The following is a 26,752-nucleotide window of genomic DNA, read 5'->3' as shown; positions in this document are numbered from 1 at the left end:
TAAAAATTAAATCAAAATCTTGTATGTCATAATTACTATAATATTTACATAAAAATCCTGCGTTAAAAGTAAAAAAAGAAAAGGAATAAAAAAGAAAAAAAAAACTACACCACAAATATAACATAGATATATCAGCATTATTAATCAAAACGATCATTGATTAATCCAATAAAAAGGTAATTGAGAAAGCAGTCTGCAGAACTATTTTCATCCACCCATACCTATATCCACATGAACATACACATATACATACACATACATCTCTCTCTCTCTCTCTCTCTCTCTCTCTCTCTCTCTCTCTCTCTCTCTCTCTCTCTGTTTCTTTTTATCTCTTTGGAGAAAAATCAAATAAAGAGAAAAATGTCAACCCTATAAAAGAGATCGACGTCTTTGGGATTCAGCGAATCTCATTAGCGGAGGAATGACGAACGAGAGGGAAGCAATTAAATAACGAGAATAAGGCGTTGCCCGAGACGTTTTCAACGAATAACCGGAAGAGGCAACGTCCGTCGTCGAGACGTTTCGAAGCTGTAACTGAAACTGAACTTGAAGCTGAATCTGAAACTGAACTCTCTGAGAAGCTTCTAGCTGAAGCTTAAAGCTGAGAAAAAAGAAGAAGAAGAAGAAGAAGAAGAAGAAGAAGAAGAGGAAGAGGAAGAAAATGGAGAATAAAAAGAAGAAAATGAAAAATAAAAAGAAGAAGAAGAAGAAAAAGAAGGAGAGTTTCATCGTTTCTTTCCGACATCATTGTGGCGAATATGACTCGATGAAAACAACTCGTTAGCGAAGAAGAACGAAACGATTCCGCGAGAGATAACGATGCGTCCTTACGTAAGACGATCGGTTAATCCTGAAGAGGGAAGAAAAAGAAGGATCGGTGTCTATCGTTAGTGCTTGTAAACTCAAGCAAAGAAAACGCAGAAAGAGAGAGAGAGAGAGAGAGAGAGAGAGAGAGAGAGAGAGAAATAAAAAAAAGGAAAAAAAAGAAAAATAAACGACGTCTATTCGACAACGACTCGACATTTTCTACGTTTCTCCCCATCGTTAAATTTTTTTCCGTTAAATGTTTGCTTCTTTTACATCCTTGAATATTTTTGTTTTTTGAATGCGAATTGACAACTTTTTATCTGTTATAACATTCACGCACAATCATCGGCTTAAAGAAATTAATCTTAGTCGATTAATTTTTTCGACGTTTTTTACTTGTATTAAAATCTGTTATACTCGTCAAAGTGTTAATAATTTTTATTCAAAAAAGTATAAGAAATTATTATGGATCTTACTTTTTAATTCTAATTATTTTAACCATTCGACATGATTAATTCGCGACATTTAAATTCGATAATTTGAAATTTCATGTATCGCTAATGGATGGATAGATTGGTAGAGGTATACGTATCTTTATATAGCGATTGAAATAATTCTATTAACTATATAATTGTGCACACCTCAAAATAATTTCAAATTGTGCATTTGGAATGCACTACACCCCGGGTATTTTGAATAGCTGTCATTTATACAAAATGAATAATTTTAATTTCAAAAGAGTATTATATATTCTTTAAAGCCTCGAAAATAATAATTGCATTTCCAATTCTGTCATTATAAGAAAACAAAAAAAAAATCATAAATCGTGCAATGCGCTAATTGTTTTAATTGAGTTCAAAGTTAATCTGGGATTTATTACACTCCACAGGCACAACTAGGGTTAAATAAGATCTTCGAAATTAAAGATTTTATTAGCAGTTTTATAAATGTTATCGTCTCGAAGAAACAATGACAAATAACTTTATATGTTATCTTTCGTTTAATTTAAATAACAAAAATAAGAACAAAATACAAAAACTTTAATATGAAATATAATAAACTGAATAACTTTAGAAAAAAAATTTTTAACGTGTTTATCTTATGAGAGAAGCGCCAAAAGTGCAAAGGAAGACGAATGAAATGAATACCAAACGTCAATGGTTTTTTTTTTTTTTTTTTAAATAAAAGTATAATCTTTTTTTTTATAAAGTATAATAATAAATACAATAGAAAAACGAAAGATGGAACGAATTGGCGACATACGATTGACGATTGAGGAATTGTATTTTCTTCGATGACGATTGAATGATGATTGATCTAAGCTTATGATTTATAGCATACTATGTGACAGTGCTTACGTATTATAGCTTATGTCGATACGTGTGCAAAGACCTTTATTCGTTTGCCCATAAAATTGCTCTCTATATATGTATATAAGTCGTTTCCGTATGATCGATTCAATCGTTCGATTCAATTTTTTTTTCTTTTTTTCTCTTTTATCTTTTATTCCTTTCGGATTATTAATCCAACCATTTTTTCAGCTTTTGCTTACATCGAATAATTTTCTTTTTTATTGTTACATTACGATAAAATTTATGTTCATTCGTGGAAGAATCGGATGATCAAGAAGAAAAGGAAAGATCATTTTATTTTTGATCTTCATATATCTTCAAAAGAAGATATCTCAAAAAGCAAAAAAGATTCTTACATATATCTATGTATATATTTATGTACGATCATTTAAAAGAAAAAAAAAAAAAGGAAGAAAAAATTTGTTTGATCGTGGAACATAAGAATAATGTTTATCATTTTGTTTATATCATCATGTAATCATTTTGTTTTTGATCAAAATTAATTTATTCTTTCGTAAGAATATAACGATAAGTATCGAAAGTTCATGTATCTTGATTCGTTCGGAGATAATTTCGATTAATAATTCAAACATCTCAAGAACCAAACACATACATTTATATGATATATATGTACATATATACATGTATATATATATATATCATATAAACATTAAAAAAAAAAAAAGAGAAAGTTAAAAAAAGAACAATTCTCGATGATCATAATAAACATAATATAAATTCTTTGAAAGTATAATATACAATATCTGGTATTGTAGGAACCATAGACAACATTAGTTTATTCAGCAGGGAATACCTGAAAATGTACCGTACCGTAAAATGGAAGAACTTTGACCGTAGCATTATCGCACCGGTGCACATTTTACGAATGTATGCTTTTCGGGTAGAGACCGAAAATACTCGAAGGATAAAGAGAGAGAAAGAGAGAGAGAGAGAGACCACACAAAGAAACGACATTGTCCATTTTATTAGAGAAAGAGAGAGAGAGAGAGAGAGAAAGAGGGAACAACAATCGGTGCTACGATATCGTTAGTTGAAGCTTACATTTGCATCGCGAACTCCGCGGCACGCTTAATCGCAGTCAACATTAACCGTTACTACCTTACAGTTACACCAACACATATACATACCACATTTATATGATCTTTTATTTATAATCGGCCCGGCATTGTTCCCTCACGGCTTCCACTCGAGTTCTCTAACGATAAACCTCCGAGACTCTTAGTCATGGCTTCCTACTGACATTAACCTACTTTTTTTTAGATAAGAAAAAAAAAGAAGAAAAAAAAAAGAAAAAAAATAAAGTCTGGTGGTATAACTAATACCTTGATGATAACGATCGAAGAGTAGTAGAGGTTCGTTGTTATTGTTGTTGTTGTTGTTGTTGTTGTTGTTGTTGTTGTTGTTGTTGTTGTTGTTTCATACTAAAGAACATATTGAATCTCAGGGTGATCAAATAAAAATTAAATTGATAGAAAAATTCGATAAAGTTCGACAAACTTTCATTCTACTTTCTCGTAACATTTTTTAGAACTTCTTAAACGGTGAAAACGATTAAATAAGAGTGAGGGGAGAATTTTTTTCGTTTTCTTTTTTCTTTTTTTTTTATAAATATAATATCGAGGACTGATGGTCCGTTTTCAAAATGAATTTAATATGCAGTACGAATTTAAGTTTTATTTTTTTAATTAACGATAAATGTATTGTTTAAATCTTAATATCTACCATGAATGAAATTTTGTATTTCATTCAAATATTGTTTCATTTATTATATAAGTACTTATATAAAAAAAAAAAGGAAAAGAAAAAACTTAACGTCCTGTTATATTAATTTAAATGTAGATGTTTATTCGGATTATCCGCTAATGACAACTTTGTTATCGTAATACCAGATCGAGTTTTCACGTACTTTCCTATTAAAATAACGAACAAAATTAACTTTGTGCGATAATTTTGGATATGATAATTTTTAAAGATGAGATTCATCATTAAAAAAAAAACTCTTATCGAAATAAAATCGATATAGTTGCAGGGAATATTATATTTTACAAAATATTTCCGTGTGTACATTCTTAAAATGATTTTGATGTAAAATGATTCAACGTTAGTATAAAAAAAAAAAAAAAAAAAAAAAAAACAGAGAAAGAATATATTCCTTGTCAAAAGAATCTTCTATTCGAAATCATTATTAAAATTGTTATAACGATTTAATGTATGAAAAAAAAAAAAAAAAATAATATAGTTGCACGTAAGGATGGTAAAGTTTTAGGTGAAAAGAAAAAAAGAAAAGAGGTTAATAAATAATTCAAAGAATGAATTTGATATAGTATACAAACAAGAAAAAAGAAAAAAAAAACAGAAAGAAAAATCTGTTCAGTATCTTCCATAATCAAAAAAACAATTCGAATAATAAAAACACGAAAAAACTAATTAGAGACTAATGGCCGAATTACAGAAAAAAAAAATAATAAGAAAAAGGAAAGAAAGAAAAAGAAGAAGAGAAAGAGAAGTAAAAAAAAAAAAAGAAAAATAAAAAAACAAATAAAAAAATAAATACATATTCAAAACGTTTATTATCAAAACGATTATCATTTAATTGATACCATCTAAAATTCATGTCAACGTATACTAAAACCTACGTAACCTCTTATACGTAATACGGAATTTAATATAGCTTTCTAAAGTTATTGATTTTAACGACTATTTAATCCGCAGCAGATTTCTGAGAACATACATATATACATATATATACATACACATACACACACACACACACACACACACACACACACACACATATATAATATAGGACGTTATACACATATATAAAGCGTACAGATAAAGCACGAAGATATATGAGCTAAACTTAACACGATCGAATATACGAACACAATGTAACAATACAACAACAACGACACGACAACGATAACGATAACGATAACGACAACGACAACGACAACGACATCAACAACAACAACACATACACACGTTACGTTACGTTACGTTACGTTACGTTACGTTACTTACGTATGTACATATGTACATGTAGATAAATGCAGACGTAGAGATAGGCATGCCTCACACTGTTGGATACGTCGATCCTGAATTGCGTATCGAGCTAGGTAAGTGGATTTTTCGCGTCGATACATTCATGTTACATAGCATTGCACTCCCCTCGTGTTAGCTCTCGAAAGAGCTCCGCTAAATTGAGCCATCGGGGGAATCAGTCGCGCTTTCCTCCCTTCTCTCATTCCTTTTTTCTCTTTTTCTCTTTCTCTCTCTCTCTCTCTTTCTCTCTTTTTCTCTCTTTCTCTTTTTTCTCTCTCATTTCTTTCTCTTTTTTCTTTCTCTCTCTCTCTCTCTCTCTCTTTCTCTCTTTCTCTTTCTCTTTTTCTCTGATAGGGAGAGTCTCGAAATTGAAAAAAGGAGAAGGATAAAGTGTTGCAAGAGAAAGATGGAAAGAGAGAGATGGAAGAGAGGGTGAGACTGTAACGATGAGTGTCACGTGTGCACATGGCCGATCGAATTCCATTTCCTCTCTTTTTTTCCTTTCCTTCGTCTTTTTCTATTTTCTTCTTCCTTCATCAGAATCTAAAGAATATAACAAAATACGAGGATATCAAGCAGGTTTCGAAAGGATTGTAAGTTTACGAGATTATCTGTTTATTTAGAAATAGTTATCATTATAAATTTTATCGTCTAATTAATAACTAGTAAATATAGTTGCTTTCAAATACGTATTTTTGTTTTGTTTATTAATTTCTCATCATTAATCGATTTTGATTTAGCGTATCGATTGATGTAGTCATTTCAACAATAATAAAAAAAAAAAAAAAAAAAAAAAAAAATAAGACGTAAGAAACAATATAAAAATCTTCGTGTTTCAATGTTTGTTTTTCTTTTAAATAAATCTCTATCTTAATTCATCGATCTTTTACACGAATAGTATTTATCTTTTAAAATTTTATATTATTTTATATTATTTTATATTATTTTATCTTTTAAAACTTTTTATAAGATAAGATATAAAGAAGAATACGTTGTTGTTGGTATTTATATTAAGTAGAATTTTGGTCGCCGAAAAGAAATATTAGAATTGTATAAAATGTTTAGTTAAAATAGTTAAAAATAGTTAAAATAGATAAAACAAATAAAATTTGCAAAATTTAACGTTTTCAGATAAACTTTTTTCAGGATTCGCAAAATTATTTACGTAAATATAAAACTTGCGTTTTATCCAGTCTTTAATTTTCTTCGTTGTATTATATCTTTTTTCTTTTTTTTTTTTATACACTTTGCACATACATTTTCGTTAAAAATTTACCTCGTCTGAGTTACTTTAAGTGAACATTTTCTATGTCGTTACTTGAGAAAGAAATTGTAGATCTTTTTAGCAGCCTGTCCATTTATTTATTTTTTTTTCTTTCTTTGACACTAATTTATTTCTTTTCTTTTCATCGAGCTCCTTTCTCCATTAATACTTTTAATGTTTTTTTTCTTTTTCGAAATTAACGTATTCATCGGACATCAAAATCTACGTTATTTATCGTGAACGTTTGCTTGTTCGTTATTTCTTTTTTTTTTTTTTTTTTTTTTTTTTTTTTTTTTTTTTTTTTATTGAAATTGAACCGATAACTCTGGCAATATCTTGATTGGCAAGTTTTAATAGAAGTATTAGATGGTGTCATGATTTATTATTTTAAAAATTTTCTTTCATTTACCATTACTCAGTGACTGATGTATAGGACCTTACTTTATTGAAGAAATACGGCCAACTCACCCATGAAATTTATGGACTATCCATCCTGAATTCATGGGAAAAAATTGAAGCAACGCTCATTTCTTAACTGGATTAAAACAAAAGTATGAATTTTAATATTATAATAAAGTAAACATTTTTCGAACTTGATATAATTGAATTTGAGAAAATCGATGTTATGAAGAAAAAAAAGAAATTAAACTATATATATTGATAGTAAGTTAAAATAAAAAAATATTGATTTGGACAATAAGTAATATCGAAATTTTTTAATAGTTAATATTTAAAAAAATAATATTGGTATTTTATACATTGAAAATGTTTAGTATCTTTTTGTATCTAAATAAATAACATTATATTTTTCTTCTTTCTCTTTTTTTTTCTATTGAAAACGTTTGATACTTTATATTTAATTAAAGATAAACTTTATATTTAGTATTTCTTCTTTTACTAAAATCATTCAATTCTTTTATATCTAAATAAATAAAGCGTTTAAAGATTATTTGTTATTGAAAATTTTTACTATTTTACTATCTGAATAAATAACGCTATAATATTTTTTGTTTTACTGAAAATTTTAAATATTTTATATCAAAACAAATCGTACTAGTATTTTTTTTTTTATATAGAATTCCGACATATCGTTCGTTGTACTCGATATGATAGATACATATTTATTAAATGTTTACGTTTATGTTAATAGAAACAGTTCTTTCTTTTTCTTTTCTTCTTTTTTTATTTCTTTTTTTTTTTTATCAATAACGAAATTTTTTGAATCAAAAGTAGTAATAGTCGTGCTTACGTCGATGAAGAGGAATTCTTTAATATATTTCTGTTTGATAAAAAAAAAAAAAAAGAATACCATAAAACTTTGCTCTCGAATAAAATTTTTTCTTTTTTCTTTTTTCTTTTTTGTTTTTTTTTTTTTTACATCTCTTATACAACAAAAACGAATAGCCGTTATTTTTATACGATCTATTGTGGCCGAGAAACTGTTACGTGTCGATCAGAAAGATTGACTTGTTAAAGGCCTTTACCAATCAAACGAATATTTTTGTGTCAATTGCAGTATATACAAAAGAGAGGTGATGATTTTAAAATGTCATTTACTTTTTCATCCTCTCTCTCTTTCTCTCTCTCCCTCTCTCTCTCTCCCGCTCTTATTCTCATATATATTTGGTAACATTCAACTAGTAATCTCGAATCATTCAAAACGTAATCACAAATGACATACATGGACAGGAACATTTAACATTTGAAAAAACTTCGTAATGAATTGTACGAAAAAATTATATGAAAAAATTCATTGAGAATTGATATGAATCAATATTGTTTTTCTTTTTATTATTATTATAATTATTATTATTATTATTATAACAAATATATTGCTTATTGTTATTATTATTATTATTATCACCATTATAATTATTATTATTATATAATAATATATCAGAATGATAAATATTTTTCGTTCGTAAAAATGAATCAAATTGTATATAAAAATTATTATATTTTTTTCTTTTTATTGTTTCATTTTTTCATTTTTATTATATATTATTCAGATCTTTTTTTCTTTTTCTTTTTTTCGAAATCGTAATATTACATACTCTTGTAATATATTAGGACAAAAGCCTGGCGACACGGATATTCTGGACATGCGGATATGCGAATACCCAATTCTATCTCGAAATATGGAATATTATACGAGTCAGGTACATTGGTATTCGAGAAGATACTCAGAGAAATGAAAACTACAAATTAGATAGATTTACAGTCACACTTATATTTCGCGTTTTAACGTGGACCATAGTAATGTTCGTTTTACTTCTGATTTTCAACGGTTGAAAATATTTTTGATTAAAAAATTTATTCAACTGTCTATTGCCTGAGAATTTTTTATTTATTGGTATATAAATTTATTATTTCACAGGAAAAAAAAATATATGTATAAATTACTTGAAACATCGTAAATAATTAGGTATATATATATATATATATATATACCTAATTTTTATTTTAATATTTTTTTTTCATGTATATATATATATACATGAAAAAAAAATTTTAAATTTAATAAATAATGATATTTAATTAAATAAACAACAAGGAAACAAAAAGAACGGGATCACTTTTTTACGATTTTACATAATCCATGAAAAAACGGGACATGGAGTAAATTTTTTGAAACTTATGACATCATTCTCAAACCATAACCACTATATTCGGACATGTTTGTTGGAACATTTTAATTATATCTTTAAACCCAAAAACAAAAAAAAAAAGGAAGAAACAATTGATTTCAAACGCATTACTTTTGGTTATATAATACGCTAATAAAATAATATAATATATATGTAAGCTATACGAAAAGAGAAAAAAGGAAGGAGGAAGTAAAGGAAAAAAAAATCGTAATAACCATCTTTTTTTTATTATTGCATATCACTGTTTCTAAAATTGAAAATAGAGAAAAGTGTTATTACAGAGGAATATGAAAACCAACGAAACGGCTGGGATATTGATTTCCGACAAAATTCGCTCGAACAAATCAAGTCTCCATTGCTATTCCGATGTTTTATTTCTGCCATCTTTCCTTTTATACACTAACTCCTAACAGAGATACATATGTATTATATAATTACATAGACAATTACGAAAGGTTTTCGAAATATTCCTCTTAACTTTTCCAAACTTAATTAATTTAATAATCCAGCGCGAACATGACGAATTCCGTAACTGTCGATATATATATATATATATATATATATATATATATATATATATATATATATATATATATATATTGCGAGGAAGAATAATGAAATGATTGACTAACGATTGATTATGTAGTTTAATTAATATTTCTACACCAGTCCGAATAACGATAATGTTCGCCATGCTAAATTATTATTATTTCTTAATTATCTTTCAGAAACATTTTTGAGCATATATCGTTATTATGTTTTTCTAAAATGGTACGTTACACACAAAAAATTTTTATTGATATTGCTGTTAATATCGACAATTATATAGGTCAATTAGTGATTGCAATTATTAATAGATCAATTAGTTATTGTAATTATGATATAATTGTTGACATACGATATCAATGTTATTTTTAAAAATCATTAAAAAAAAGTTTATATTAAAATTATTATTAATATTATGGTTTTATCTTAATATTAATATTTTAAATTATTATTAATATTATGTTTATATTATGATTAATTATTAGCTATAATTATTATTAATACAAATTCGGATAATAATATAATGATTATAGGGATATATTATTATTATTATTGTTATTATTATTCTCACAATTAACAGAATTGTTTTTTTAAAATTGAATAAAATATTTTTGTCAAAATTAAAACGAACGATTATAATTATAAATAATTAATATTACTACTATATATTAATAACAATAACAATTGCAATAAATTATTATTGTTATAAAAATTATCGTGGATAATAAATTTGATTTAATAAAAATTTATACGTACAATCGAACAAATAATAATCATTATAACGAATTCGAATATATTATATTATACAAACCGTTATTAATGTAAATTAAAAATATTTAATAGCATGATGAAAATCGTATTTTTTTCCACGCGATCAGACAAATTATTTTAATTCAAATCTTTATAAAATAATAAGTGAAGGATGCCTTCGATGTTTCTTCGATAATGTGTTTGTATCGATAGCATATAAGTTAGTGTACTATTACATACACATCGAATTAATTACAGCAAAGTGACCGAGCTACGTGCGCGTCACCGGACATATGTGTTCCGTTAATGAAACTAATTAACCGTTAGTAGTAGTATGGGGTACGAACGATCGTATATGTTAACGCTTGATCACTATGCTCCAATGTAACCTAATCGATTCGATTACAAGTGGCGTTTATCAACCTTAATGTCGTGTTACTTTATTTGTTACGTTAAATTCGTTGATTTCTCTTCCGTTTCTATATACATAATATTATATAAAAATTGTAATAATAATAATAATAATAATAATAATAATAATAATAATAATAATAATAATAATAATGATAATAATAATAATAATAATAATGATAATAATGATAATAATAATAATAATAATAATGATAATAATAATAATGATAATGATAATAATAATAATAATAATAATAATAATAATAATGATAATAATAATAAATATAATAATAATGATAATAATAATGATAATAATAATAATAAATATAAGTTAATCTAAATATTAAATAAATACAAAAAGAAAATATAGTAAATTAATAATATTTCTGAACCATAATAATAACAATAATATAATAGAAATAATAATAATAGAATCAATCTTCATTTTATGTCCTTTTATTTGATATTCTGCATTCTCACGAAGAAACATTTTTCCAAAGAGTTTTAAATAATTGATTTCCCTAGTATAAATAAATTAATTTTTATAGATTATCTTTCTTGTTTTTCGAATGTTTATTTCTCGAACGAAACAAATTGAAAAAAATATTTTAATTATTATTATTCCTTATGATCTCTGGAATATCTACTTCACTTATAACATTTTCGTAATGTTTTCAAATATCTTGTAAAGAAAATATTTATTATAAAAATTACAATGATAACAATATAATATATTAGAATATAATCTTGGAACTTTTAAATTCATCTACATCTATCAATTTTCCTTTTTTCTTTTTTTTTTTAATCATCATCATCATCATCATCATCATTATTATTATTATTATTATTATTATTATTATTATTTAGGAACGTCTACACCGATAATAAAAAGTTGAAGAAAGTCGATCGTAGCCGTTTCGTTAGTCATATTTTAACCACGAATGAAAAACTCCTCTCACTCTCATGCGTCATGAGCAAATGAAGCTGAGTTAGGGTTACTACGGCAGGGAGGGCCGTTAAAAAATAATGGCTTAGGGTCGTAGCTTCTGACAGGCAGCGGCAGGCTGGCACGTGCGAAACTTTAATGACTTTCGCTCGATCTAACGCTACTCTCCCTCTCTCTCTCTCACTCTCTCTCTTCCTCTCTCTCTCTCTCTCTCTCTCTGTCTGTCTCTCTCTGTTTCTCTCTGTTTCTCTCTGTTTCTCTCTCTGTCTGTCTCTCATACCGCGTGTTACGAGGGGCCCTATGGGTCCACTTTACTCTCAACAACCAGCTCGAGATAATCCACTCCCGTGGCCGAGAGAAGTTTATAAGCGACAATATCGTCAACGATCGTCTCGACTTCCTTCAACGATTAGGATGTCAAGTTCGACCGTATTGGCTCTTTAATCTGATAAACTTTCTCTCTGGGATATTCGAACGATGCGACAACTTTTTTAATTAATCCGACTTTTCGTTGTTTCGAAAGAATTCCCATACCTATACCGTAATTTTTCTTTCTCTTTTTTTTTCCTTTTCCTTTTCCTTTCTTCTTTTCTTCTTTTTGTTCTTTTTTGTTTTTTTGTTTTTTTGTATTTTTTTTTTTTGTTTTTTTTTTCATTTGTTTTTTTTCCTTCGTATACCTACCGACAAAGGAAAATCTAGAAGGCAGAAATTCGAAAAATTAAGAAACTTTATGGGTATGCAGAGAATCTTTTCTCCTGGAGTAGAACGTTATCCCTTTCTTTTTTAGTATTTTTCTTTTCCATTATTTTTCTTTTTTCTTTCTTTCTTTCTTTTTCGACTCATCTTCAATCTAAAGAGAGTGAATAAAAGTCCTTAAGTCTTGGAATTTTACTTATTTTTCATCGTAACTCTTACAGATATCGAAAAACTTTATCAACAAATGTTCTTCGCCTTTTATAATTCGCTCTTTCATTTTGTAATAAAAGTGAAAATGATGTAAACATTTCATATTTGGAATAAATATGAAAGTATAAAAATTGTTGAAACAAGTTTCGAAATTTTTTATGTAATAAAAAACAAAACGATTTGTCCTTCCAAAAAAATAATTTTCTTTATCTATTTATTTGCTTATTACTTAATCGCTTATTACTTAATGAAATACATTTACGAAAGTAACGATTATATTTTTCGTTTTTATTTTATTAGTTGCAAATGATAACAAATATTAGAAGAATTTTAAGAAAAATATTGTTATTATTAATTTAATCCTAGTTGTGCCTGTGGATATTGCAGATCAACTTTAAGCTCAATTGAAATAATTTGTGCATTGTATGATTCATGAATTTTTTTTATAATGACAGAATTGGAAATGCGTTTTCAAACCTACAGATTATTATTTCCGAGACTTCAAAGAATATACAGTATTTCTTTGGAGTTAAAATTATTCATTCTGTATAAATGACAGCATGCTCAAAGTGCCTGAAGTGCAACGCATCCCAAGTGCACAACTTGAAATTATTTTGAGGTGTGCATAACTAGTAGGGTTAATCAATCTATCCATATATAATAAATATTTTTGAAATCAAAACTTTCATTCGTTAAAATTTATCGATTTGGAAAATGCTATGAACGAATATGTATAAATTAACATTTCCTTGTGATTTTTATTTTACAAAAAATTATATTAATAAAATAATTCATTTTCTTTTAATGTAATCTATCCTTTGAAAGAAAGTATGCGTGAGAAAAAAAAAGTAGACTAGCCAAATTTACAAGAAAATTTTTATATTACGAAAAATTATTTAAATTAATAATAATAAAAAACATTTCATCAATTTCACAACGATACAAATATTGTTCTTTTTTTTCTATTTTTTTTTTTTTTTAAACGTAATAGATCATTCGGAAAAAAAAGACTCATAAGAAAATGCGCGCAAATGTGTTGTGTTTATACATAAAACTTATTGTTTTCGTAAAGATTTTTGCCCATTTTCTTCGTAATTTTTCCCGCTAGAGAGGATAATAATTTTCTTCAAGTACATTCACACGGGACGAGGAAAGAAGGAGCTTGTTGTCTAGGAATATACCGAGTCTGACTCTTTTCTAGTTTTCTATGGGAGAGGATGGGCACCTCATTCGTGTATGCATTCGTACGTAAGCTTTTCCCACATTACTATACGGCTCACAATACGAACATTAATATCGTAATGGATTCTTCTACGAGTTCGTTTCAGCAAAGTATTCTCTTTGGTAAGTCCGAGAGTCACGTTATAAGGTTCCGCAGCACGTATAAGCATTCCCTTATTGCGTTTCTCTATCGTGTCGCGTTACTTTCATCTGCCGCCTTAAATATTTTAATTCCGTTGGCGTCGTCTCGGAGTCGTCGGTGGCGGCGACGTCGTCGTCGTCGTCGTCGTCGTCCTCTTCGTCCTCGTCCTCGTTCTCGTCGTGAACCGTCGGCACGCTCGACTTGGAATCGTACGACGTGTCCCGACGTTAATTGTCCCTTCTCCTTTTCATTTATGTACGCTAAGGACATTACAATATTTAGGATATTTTTTTAGTTATAAAGACAATAAAAAGTCAAAAAGAAAAAAAGAGAAAGAAAAGAATATTGATAATAAGAAACAAAGAAATCGTTTTAATAAAAATATTAATATTATATTAAATATTAATTCAATGAGATGTCAGATATGATATAAATATTAATTTAATAAATTAATATAAATGTTTTAAAGCGATTTGCTTGTTTCTTAATATTAATATTTTAAATCGATTAATATATATATATATATATATATATATATATATATTATATTTAAATTATATTTAATATTTCCAATTAAATGTTGTTGTTATATAAAAGTATTTTATACTAACTAACTATGAAAACTTTTACGTAATTTTATATAATTACTATATCTACTATATATAAATATTTTTATTACTGTTAATAAATATTATATTATAATTAATAAATATATTATAATTAATAAATAATTACAATAATCACTATAAAAAGAATTTTATAATATTATTTTAAAATATTAAAAAAATTTTTAATAAAATTATTATCAATATTATATTTACATATATGTATAGATTTAAAAATTGTTTAATCGATAAACCTACTTTAGCAATATATTGTTTTAATTCCTCAAATTGAAATATATCATAAACTTTACAAATTTCGTACAAGTAATTCATATAAGTAACGAATCAAGGAATATTCATCCTTAGTAAATTTACTTCGAGAAATTATTTATATAATCGCGTTTGTAAAATAAATCAGAACGGAAATAAATTAATGATATGAAACAAATCTTCAAATTAAAATCGATTATATATATTCGAACGAAGGGATATTACCTACGTAATTGAAAATAATCTATGAAACAAGAATAAAAAAACAAACATTTCAATAGTTTTCTATATAACGCATAAAAAAAAAAAAAAAAAAAAAAAAAAGAAAACATAATATAAAATAAAACGCACATAAGATTATTATATCAGTGAATGAAAATTTTACTACGTACAAAACTTTCTTGAAGATCCCTTTGAAAACTTCTTCTTGCGATAGTTTCAAAAAAAAAAAAAAAAAAAGAAAAAAAAAAGAGAAAAATAAATAAATAAAAGTAAACTGAAGAAAAAGAGAAAGAGAGAAAGAAAAAAAAAAGAAAAGATAAAGGAAAGAAGAGAAAAAAGAATCTCTAACTTGGGAGTGCAATAACATTGTTCTCTATTTCTCTTCCTCTCTTTTACCTCTCTCTCCCTCTCTCTCCATCCCAGTCCTTTCTGTATATTCCTTTTCTTCGTGTTCGACGCACTTGGCAAACTTTCAAGAAACATTCCGCGTGATCCGAAAGGAAAAGAGAACGCATCGAGTTCGAGCGTTCATAGGAAAGGGTTTGGGAGTTGGGAGAGTGGGGATGATGGGATAGTCGGAGGTAAAGGGGAAGAGGTCTCGCTTCTAACGTTCTCAATGGCCGTGCGTTATGAAATATTTCTCAATGCTCTGCTTCTCTCTCCTTCTCTTTCTTCCTTTTCTCTCTCTCTCTCTCTTTCTCTCTCTCTCTCTCTCTCTCTCTCTCTCTCTCTCTCTCTCTCTGCTATTTCTTGCTATTACGTTATTCCTTTCTCTAACTCTACCTCACTAACCCACCACCTCCCACCCAACTACCAACCTCCTACGCCACCGTCCATAAGTATCCTTAATTCCACTTTTAAATCGACGACACGGAATTTCACTCTGACTACGACTTCGTTTCTTAAAGGAATCCACAGAGAGTGTCGATAGACTTCGAGTTTGCATCTGTGAAAACATTTGCTTTGCGTTTACGTTTCTCACCCTCTCTCTCTCTCTCTCTCTCTCTCTCTCTCTTTCATCATACACATACATACACACACACACACACACAAACACACGTACAGAGTAGATTTCTTGGCACTTTCAAGACGGAATTTAATCAAAGTCACGACATTTGAGGCACGATCGTGTTACAACCGTCTAGAACGATTCTCCTACTTTTCTGTTCAACCGTCCCCACTCTCCAACCCCTCCCATACGCCCTCACTCCCACTGCCCCGTTCACGCTCAACGACCCAACGCTTCCTACTCGTGAGAATCCCTTGGCTGATTTCATTTATCGCAGTACCCCGAAGAGCGTGCTCGAAATAACGAATTACGTTCATAGTGATCAACATTCAATGCTCGAGAATACTTTATTTCTTTTTCTATCTCATTTCTTTTATATATATATATATATGTGTGTGTGTGCGTGTATATATATATATATATATATCTTCCTATATCTATCTCTCTTTATATCTCTATCTCTTTATCTCTTGTCTATATGCTTTTAAAGTAATAGGTGAGACGATCGTACATTTAATTACTATTCGTTAGATATTCTCTATCTTTCTTGATAATTACCTAGTTAATTACCTAGTTTCACGTAGTAATAGCAGTAAGCAAGAGCAGGTTGGTGAATAATAGCTATCCCGTCTCCTTCAACTTGGCCTTTCGGCAACACAAGAAAGAGAAAAAGAGAGAGAGAGAGCAAGAGAGAAAGTGAGAGAAGTAGAGATGAAGAGAAAGAGAGAGAGAGAGAAAGAGAGAGCAAGAGAGAAAGTAAGAAAAATAGAGATAAAGAGAAAAAGAGAGAGAGAGAGAGAGAGGAAGAGAGAGAGGAAGAGAGAATGGTTAAAAGAGTTTTATCATCAAGCTGTCTCGAAGATTTTCATCGGGTATGAAATTTCTTCGAGATATTAAGCCCGACGTCGAAAGTTTTAGGAGCTCGTTATACTACCATTTTCTACATACATACCATTTTCTACATACATAGTATACATACATACATATATACATATTTATATATATATATACATACATATATACATATATACATACATACATACGGACAGACATACATATATGCATAGTTAATATCTAGGAATACTTTTGAGTAACGTGACAAAATGTGGTTTCCGACCGAACGAATTTGATACTTCGGAAATATCGAGATAGGATACATTTTTCAAAGTTAGTATTGTCGAGTTTCGTTTGATTATTTAAATGGATATTTATGGTCTTTCTGATTTGTTTTTCTTTTTTTTTTTTTTTTTTTTTTCTTTGTTATATATTTTATTATTTTCTTGTATTTTGTTGTATTTTTGTTTGTTTTTGTTTTTCATAAATAAGTTATCGAAAAAGAAAAGATGTAAGAATGAATAATAATATGAAACAATATTTAATGATATGAATTTAATTATTTTGATTTGATCATTTTACGTAAGATACTTCTTATGAATATTATTCAAATCTTTCTCATCTATATGTATGTACATATCGAAATCGAATGCAAGTTTAAGAGGACACCCCGTAGAGTTTTGATCTTAGCTATCCGTAACTCTAACATCCTTTAGACTTTACCTCATATCTCTCTGTCTCTTTCTCTTTTTCTCTCTCTCTCTCTCTCTCTCTCTCTCTATCTATCTATCTATCTGTCGACAAAGTTCGATCTACGAAGTTTGACGAGGCACGCCTCGCGTAACTTCGAACGCGTTCAATATTTTCAAATCCACGTTCCTCGATTATAGTTCGTACAGGACGAAGAAGAAACTTAGCTACGTGATTTGTGGTATAGCAGTAGATAAATCCACTTCTGATTTCCTTTTCGAAGTTTCTCCGTACTCGTTTTTTCATTTCTTTTTCTTTTTCATTCAATTCACGATCGAACGATCTTTATCAATTATCTTCAATTAATTACTATTTGTTATATAGTAATATAAACAAGATTAGAAAATTCCTTATATTTATTATTTCTATTTTGTTTAGAAGATCAAGGCTGAAGGATTATTTGAGGTTTCTTTTGGAGGGGGGAGGGGGAGGGGGAGGGAAGAAAAGGAATAACAGATGATTAAAATTTTATTTATTATTTTTATTGTGACAATTGATTTTATTATTTAATAGATTTAATTAATATTTTTTTTTTTATACTTATAGATTCAACGTTTATTATTACTTTATTTTTTCTTTTATCTTTTTTTTTCTCTCTTTTCTTTTGTTCATTATACCAATAGATTTTATTTAATAAGTTTATTCACTACTTTTTTTTTATATAAGTAAATTCAATATTTATTTTTCTTTACTTCATCATGCTTCATTGATTTTATTTAACAAACTTAATTATTATTTTTGTTGTACTTGTAAATTTTAAATTTACTTTATTTTTCTTTTTTTTTTATTATTATTATACTTATAAAGTTTGGATTACAAATTTACTTATTGTTTTTATTACTAATTTGTAAATATTATTAGAAAACGTATATTTTTGCCATTGTTATTAAATTGTTATTAAGTGTAATGATTATTTCTTGTAAGAAATTTCTTATAAAATATAACCATTTAAAAAAGAAAAAATTCACGTTGCCATAATTTCAGGCTTCAGTTATCATAAAAAGTATCATAAATTTAACTATAAAAAGAAGAAGAAAGGACGAAAGCGAAGAAAAATGAACTGATCCAATGACCATAAACAGGCCATTTACTTGCTTGCTTTATTACTATCAATGCACGACTGTAAACGGATCCGAAAAAATTTCAAGATTTACAGCTTAATACGATCTAATACGATCTGACAAATGAACATAGAACCGTGAAATAAATGATTAGTTATGACTGTTAATCAAATTCTAACATAAATACTTGTATTAATAGTTGTATTAATAATTAATATTTAATAAGTTATATTTATTAATATTTAAAAAAAACTTCGAACGTAATTACAAGTAATATTTTTCTTTTATAATCCTACTATATCCTGCTATAAATCATGAAATAATAATCAACTTGACAATCTTTAAAATTCATAATAATAAAATCCATTTTTCTCTATAATATCAATGGTCAGAAGGTAAATTCTATGATTAACCAATGGAAATACTTCTTATTTTTCCACCTATCCCCATAAAATATTCAATCCCTCCACGAAAATATCAATAACTGAGGAAAGCTTGGATTTTTATTTCAAAGTACTGTCAAATTTTGTTGCAACATTCAAGTCAAAATATTCGCTGAGAGAACAGTTGCTCTACAGATTTCGTAAACGTCAGTCAAACTCAACGCTATAGTTCGGTTAAGGCAACTCTAATATTATTTTGAGAGATAAATACTCTAGTTTAACGTCAACATTACTCAACATCTAATCATTATATACGAATTTGTTAAATATATTTTATTTTCATACAGAAGATAATCATTGAACGTAATTGTGACTCTCCATCGAAAATCTTTGTTAAAAGCGAAACGAGGAACATACACACAGAGTGATGAAAATTTTTCTTCAATGAACATCGAAGTGATCGAAAATTATTCGTCCCAGAGGATACACGATCCTGTAGAATCTTAACGAAATTCATCGATTGATAAGCGACGTAAAAATCATATTTTGAAAACATCATTTGAAAATGTCATTTGAAAACGATATTTAAAAATGTCATTATCAAACAAATATCAAATTTTTAAATAATGACATCAATAACGATTGTTGCTTTATATGATCCTCTCGCACTTATGATCATGTTCGAACTTGACAATGAATACCTAATTGATTTTATCATAATAATCCTTTAGATTTATATATGTTTGTATAAAATTGTTACAAAATTAATACCTTTCTCAATGTATTAACTTTTATTCTGACAGATATATTATATATATATATATATGATTACATTCATTTATTGTCTGTATTACATAATAAATAAGTAGATAAATAAATAATGAAAAAATATCGCAATTCGATAAACCAATAATATAAAGAAAAAAACATTAACGAAGGGTTTCATTATCGTTCAAATTTCTCATCGTTCATCTGATCCCACAACGGTCAGATTTTTACACCTTTCGATCACGTGTAAATCGATACTTATTTCTTCTCTCTCTCACTCTCTCTCTCTCTCACGTACATACTCTCTCTTTACTCCTTCACTTTCAATGTGGTTTACATTTTATATCGATTTTCAAGTCTCCACTGAACATGTATCTTGTCTGAAATATTCTTCGAACATATTTTTTCGTGTGACGTTATTTTGTATAAAAAAAAAAAACAAAACAAAAAACAATATATTAACAAACAATTAATTACTATTATGAGAATTTCCAATGTAACAATATCGTGACACGGTTAAATATATAAATTAATTTATTAATTTGAAGAACTTTTCAATCACTTTCCTTCGTTTGAATACTTTTCGATTCATCGAATGTATTCGGAAAATTGTCTTTTATCTAAAGGCAGTTATTTGACAAATCGAAGTTACATGACGTCTTTTCGTGATTGAGAGAATGGCCGCAGAAAGATTGGAATCGGACGATTAATTTTGGAAAACGATAACGGAATGAAGCAGTAACTTGATGAGAGAGGGAAAGAGAGAGAGAGAGAGAGAGAGATGAAGATAGAAATATAGAATACAAACTCTCAGTTTAATTTCAGAAGCAATCAGAGAAAGAGGTCGTTTCGTTTCGTCTCTCTCCCTCTCTCTTTCTTTCTCTCCTCACCCCCCCCTCTCTCTCTATCTATCTATCTATCTATCTATCTATCTATCTATCTATCTATCTATCTTTTTCTCATTCCTTTAAGAGAGTACTTGGCCATTATTAATTTTCAAAAATATTTATATTATATATCAGTAATTCATTTTATATACTATCAATTGTATTAATGAATAAACTATATATACATATATGTGCGTGTATGTATGTACATAATCGTAAAATTAATTTAAAATATAATATAAAATGTGAATTGAATTAATAAATGTAAAAAGATATTAATCTATCGTAAGTAGTTCAGCTTATCTTTTTGATTCTCTTATAAGAATTTTAAATCTTTACAAATATTTGCTCACGTTTAATAATATTTTTTCTTCTTTTATATATATATATATATATATATATATATATATATATATATATCATTTATATTAAACAAATAAGTTATATCGTAATATTGAATTATAATATTATCTAAAACGTGAATGGAATTAATAAATTTAATTTAAACCAAGAAATTATCTCTGGTAATTAGTTTAACGTTGTTTTTCTCTATTATTACATTATTTCTGTTTATTTTTTTCTTTCTCTCGTATTCTTATAAAAATTTTCAATTATTGTTAAACCTTCAAAAATATTTTTTCTGATAATTTGTATTTTTCCTTTTTTATATTACAACTTGTATTAAATGAGTAAGCTGTAAACAATCGTAAAATTAAATTATAATATTATATAAAACGTGAATAGAATTAATTAACGTAAAAAGAAATTATCTCTCGTAATTAGTTTTATTTTATTTCATATACATATATATTTAAAGTTATTTGTTACTTTTCTCTCCCTCTTTCTCTCTCTCTCTCTCTCTCTCTCTCTCTCTCTCTCTCTCTCTCTCTCTCTCTCTCTCTCTGTTATTCTTTCAAGAAAGTCCATGAGATTCGTTAGCCTAGAAAATGATACTTTTCGTATAATTACATTAACGGAACAAGTTTTAATAAATAGCTTAAAAAGAAATTATTTTACAATTAGTTCCATTTTATTTCCTCTATTTTGCTTTTGTACAAATACAAACACAGACACACACACTCATGTGTATTTGTAGATTATTTTCTCTCTTTCTGTTGTGTAATGGTACGGGAAATAACATCGACGTTAATTCGTTTCTACAGCAAGACGTATGATCCTTCGATAATGGCCCGTTCGTCGTACTCTCCCCCTCATCACCATTGGTGGTCGTTACCACTCGCCTATTCGCCTATCAAATTGCACGGATCGAAAACGAAGCTGTTGTATGTTCGATTGTATATGTGCCCTATATATCTATGTGTAACTTTGGTATAACGCGTACGTGTTCTATACGTATTGCGTTACGTCGGAATTGTGACTCCGATCGTTTATCGAATCATCGCCGTGAAAATTCGTGGGAAAACGCGTTGTAATCATCGTCGATCATCGAATCCATTGGGTCTCACCCTCGTACGCTACACCCTTTCGCGGTTTTATTAATTAAATCACGTTCCATCGAGACTCGACTCGACTCGAAACTAATTAATCGGACGACTTTTTGACGAGTGAATCTCATCCTCTCTTTTGTTATCCTTCTCGTTTTTATTTTTTTTTTTCTTCGTTTTCGTTTTTGATTTCATTTTTTGACTTTTTCTTTATTTATAACTATTGTTATATTTTATTATAACAAATTTCTTTGATTGTTAAAGAAAATAATTAAAAAATAATAATATAAATATAAGATAAAACTGAAACAGATTTTTTTCGACGAGTTAATCTCATCCTCTCTTTCGTTATCCTTCCTTTTATCGTTTTTTGACTTTTTCTTTGTTTGTACTATTGTTATATCTTATTGTAACAATTTTTTTGATCATTAAAAAAAACAATTAAAATGTACAAATTTAAAGATAATACTAGGTCAGATTGTTTGACTAGTTAATCTCGTTCTCTTTTTCGTTATCTTTTTTTTTTTAAAGGATTTTCTTGTCCTATTATTCTCATATTATCCTACTTATCCTTTTTCCGTTTTTATGTTTGGTATTTTATTATATTCTTTTTTTTTTATCTTTTCGATTATAACAATTCTCTTCGTTCGTTAGGAAAAAAAAATAAAAAAGTAAAAATATAAAGGTAGAACTAGGTCATACTTTTTAACGAGTGGATCTCATCCGCTCTTTCGTTTTTGTTTTCGGTTTTTTTCTGGTTTTTTTTTTTTTTATTCCTATCGATCTTTTCTATTATAACAATTGTCTTTGATCGTTACAAAAAAGAAAAAAAAAAAGAAAAAAGAAACAAAACAGTAAAAAAATATAGATAAAACTAGGTCATACTTTTTGACCAATAGATCTCGTCCTCTTTTCCGTTATTCTTTTTTGTTTTTGTTATTGGTTTCTTTTTTTTTTGTTTGCTTGCTATCGATCTTTTGGGTTATAACAATTTTTTTCGATTGTTAGAAAAAAAAAAAGAAAATAGTAAAAGAATAAAGATAAAACTGGATCAAATCTTTTTTCTTTCTTTGTATCTTCGAATGTTTTTCAAGCTCCGTCGTTTACTACGGAATATCTTTATCTCTATTGAAATTCTAATTTAAAAATTTTTTCCTTCTTTTCTTTTTGTTTGTTTTTTTTTTTCTTTTTAGATTAAACATCTCTTTCGACTGTTAAGAAATAAGAAAAATCCATAGTTCATTAACGAATCATTCAATCTTTTTTAAAGTTCTCGTATGGGGGATGAAATTGCGATCTTTCTTTTTTCATGTTTTTATTTCAAAATTTACCTTGATCGTTAAAAAAAGAAAGGAGAAAAAAAATAGAAAGGAAAGAAAGAAAAATATAAAGGTAGAACAGGGTTTCAATTTTTTCATTATATTTTCATACAGTTTTTCAATCCTCATCTTTTATTACAGTCGATCTATTTGATTATTTATCATTTATCTCTTTTAATGTATCAAACTAAAAATAAAGTTACAATTTCTTTTAGTTAAAGAATTTCTTTCGATCGTTAACAAAGAAAAAAAAGAAGAGACTATGAAAACAAAAAAATTAAGAGAGAGAGAGAGAGAGAGAGAGAGAGAGAGAGAGAGAGAGAGAGAGAAAGAGAAAAAGCAGAAAAGCCATTTTTCTCTTTTTATTTTCAAATCTTTCAACTACGTTCTACGTTCATTATCGGACATCTATCTCTTCATCCCTTTTTTTTCGTTTTTATTTTTTTTTTGGTTTCCATTAAAATTCCGAATTAAAGGGAAAATTGCGCGACTACTTTTGTATACAAATTTTCTTCTATAATTAAAAAGAAAAAAAAAAAAGAAACAAAATGGAAAAAAATATAAAGAAAAAAAGAAGTGTCTTTCACAATATATTTTCAAATTATTCAAACTTATCGTTAATTATCGAATTTCTTTCGATCGTCATTCATTATCAAAATTCATTCTCTCTCTCTCTCTCTCTCTCTCTCTCTCTCGCTACTTCTTTCTATTTCCACCATCTTGTATTATCAAATTGTAATATTAAATTCAAAGATATTGTCGATAAAGAAAATTTACTTTCAGTCACTAAAGAAACATTAAAAAAAAAAATAAAAAATAAAATAAAATAAAATAAAATGAGGCAAAAAATAATAATTGCAAAAAAAAAAAAGCAAAAGAAAAAGAAAAGAATAAGAAGAAGAAGAAGAAGAAGAAGAAGAAGAAGAATTTCACCTTATACTACTTTAATGTTTCTTTTTTCTACAACGAAAGAAATAGGTATCCTTCGCTTCATAGAAATCTCTCTCTCTCTCTCTCTCTCTTTTTCTTTTTCTTTCTCTCTTTCTCTCTTCCTTTCTCTTCATCTAATTAGAAGAAGAGAACGTAACGTCGGCAGTCTTCCCTTGGGAGAGGGATGAGAAGGAGTGAGACAGAGAGTGAAAAAGGAGGAGGGTAAAAGAGAAGGAAGAAGAGAGCCCGTACGAAACAAAAGACTTCTTATTTACCCTCGATCGTAAGATAAAGTACTCATCGACACGCGAAATTCGCTAATGATCGGCCACAGGCATTGTTCTCCTCGACGCTATTGCGACGGTCAAAAGGAAACTTATTACGCTTATTAACTTGGCTTCCGTTGAGAATTATGAAAGAATGAATGAATGAGATAGATAGATACAAAGAGGGTGAGAGAGAGGAAGAAAGACAGAGAGAGAGAGAGAGAGAGAGAAGAAAACGAAAGAACAAAATCGCATTGGCCAACCATCGAGCAATGATTCGACTAGCAGTCCAACTAATTAGATGAATAAAATAATTCCATTTTTTATTTCTCCCCCTTTTTTAAATCGTTAGAGTGAAAACTAACCAATCTTTTACCCTATTCTGGTGTTCTTTTTCAGGTGCCGAAGATGTGTTCAGGTTTACGGGGAATGAAACGCACACAGATTACTTTCGACTGGTGCTCAGGGATGCCAACTATCTTCTGGTTGGTGGAAGGTAAATATAGGATTCATTTTGTTGGAATGCTATTAATTAAATGGACCACTATTCGATTCATCTTCTTTACTTTAATTTCTATTACGACTATAACTTTTCGAAAGTTTATATTACGTTGATTAGTAATTACATATATATATATATATATATATATATATATATATGAATAATAGATGCGTGTTTAATATTATAATATTAAATCTTATCGAAACTTTCATTTCGTTAATTTTCTTATTTTTTTTTTTTATTTAAAAATAAATTAAAAATAAATTATATTCTTTGCACATAATATACATACATTCGTATATAAGTTAGGCTTTTTGATTTTATATTGTTAAGTCTATCAAAAGTTCGACCACGTTTTTCTAATCTTTCTTTTTTTATTTAAAAATAATTATAAGCACAAAGCTTATCTTATATATCTATAGTATATGTACATTAGCATGTATATATGTATGTATGTATGTATGTGTGTGTGTATGTATGTGTGTGTATGTGTTCTATAGTATAATATTTAGATCTACTAAAAATTTTACTCCTTTTTAAAATTATTATTCTAATTGTTTTAAACAGAAAATTTTTTTGTTTAGACTTAATAATTTTGTATAAACTTTTGATGGAATATCATATTAATTAGAAGTGATTGACAGCATATATATATATATAAGTATATATATCATCAATCTATAGATTATTTCGAGTTTACTCTACGATTAATTAACATTCATGAAAAGATATATATATATATATATATATATATATATATTATATTATATTATATTATATTATATTATATTATATTATATTATATTATATTATATTAAACTCTCCCATCATTAGAAATTTATTTTTAATTTGAAAAATTCATCTTTTCTATGTACGTTCTAAAAGAAAATTGTTCGACGAATAATCGATCAATATACCGACATTCATCGAATGAGTGATAGTTCGTAATTACGATAGTAATTAAATTTCGAACGTGTTACGATCGTCGAGAACGAGACGATACGTCAACATCGAACTCGAAAACTCTCCTCTCTTTCTCTTTTTCTCTTTCTCTCTCTCTCTCTCTCTCTACCTCTCTCTTTCTCTCTCTTTCTCTCTCCCTCTCTCTCTTTCTCTTTCTCTCTCTCTCTCTCTCTCTCTCTCTCTCTCTCTCTCTTTCTCTCTCTCTCTCTCTCTTCGTTTTATTATATACTATAATCGTCTCGTTCGAACATGATTTATCGATTTATGTCTATAAGAGAAATAATTAAACAAAAAAAAAAGAAAGAAAGAAAAATAATAATAAAAGAGAGAAAAAATACGATTAGAAATAGATCAAAGCAGAAATCGTTACAGCAAATTTTTCTACAAATTATTCTCGAATATAAATTAAAACACATTAGACATATATACACTCTATTTGACAAAATGATAGCACATCTGAGGTAACATCGTATATTTTT

General features: G+C 27.7%; 1 protein-coding gene and 1 long non-coding RNA gene across 2 annotated transcripts in view; one reads left to right on the top strand and one right to left on the bottom strand.

Annotated features, from left to right (window-relative positions):
* The window catches only part of Sema1a (semaphorin 1a), a 330,413-nt gene that overhangs the window by 284,448 nt on the left and 19,213 nt on the right, over positions 1-26,752 (top strand). The window contains exon 3 of the mRNA XM_085660320.1: positions 25,208-25,304. Coding sequence (XP_085516446.1) covers positions 25,208-25,304 — 97 coding nt within the window. The remainder of the gene's footprint in view (positions 1-25,207; positions 25,305-26,752) is intronic.
* Positions 12,950-15,888, bottom strand: LOC146872683 (uncharacterized). The gene is made up of 3 exons (XR_014982710.1): positions 15,553-15,888; positions 15,327-15,357; positions 12,950-14,319 (listed from the first exon to the last, which is right to left on the bottom strand). It is a non-coding gene; the product is annotated as an uncharacterized LOC146872683 (long non-coding RNA).

Source organism: Vespa mandarinia, chromosome 11, assembly GCF_050613455.1.
Source record: "Vespa mandarinia isolate Hongniang chromosome 11, ASM5061345v1, whole genome shotgun sequence".
Classification (NCBI taxonomy): domain Eukaryota; kingdom Metazoa; phylum Arthropoda; class Insecta; order Hymenoptera; family Vespidae; genus Vespa; species Vespa mandarinia.
Note: the sequence above shows the minus strand (reverse complement) of the source record. Positions and strands in the feature narration are given on the sequence as shown.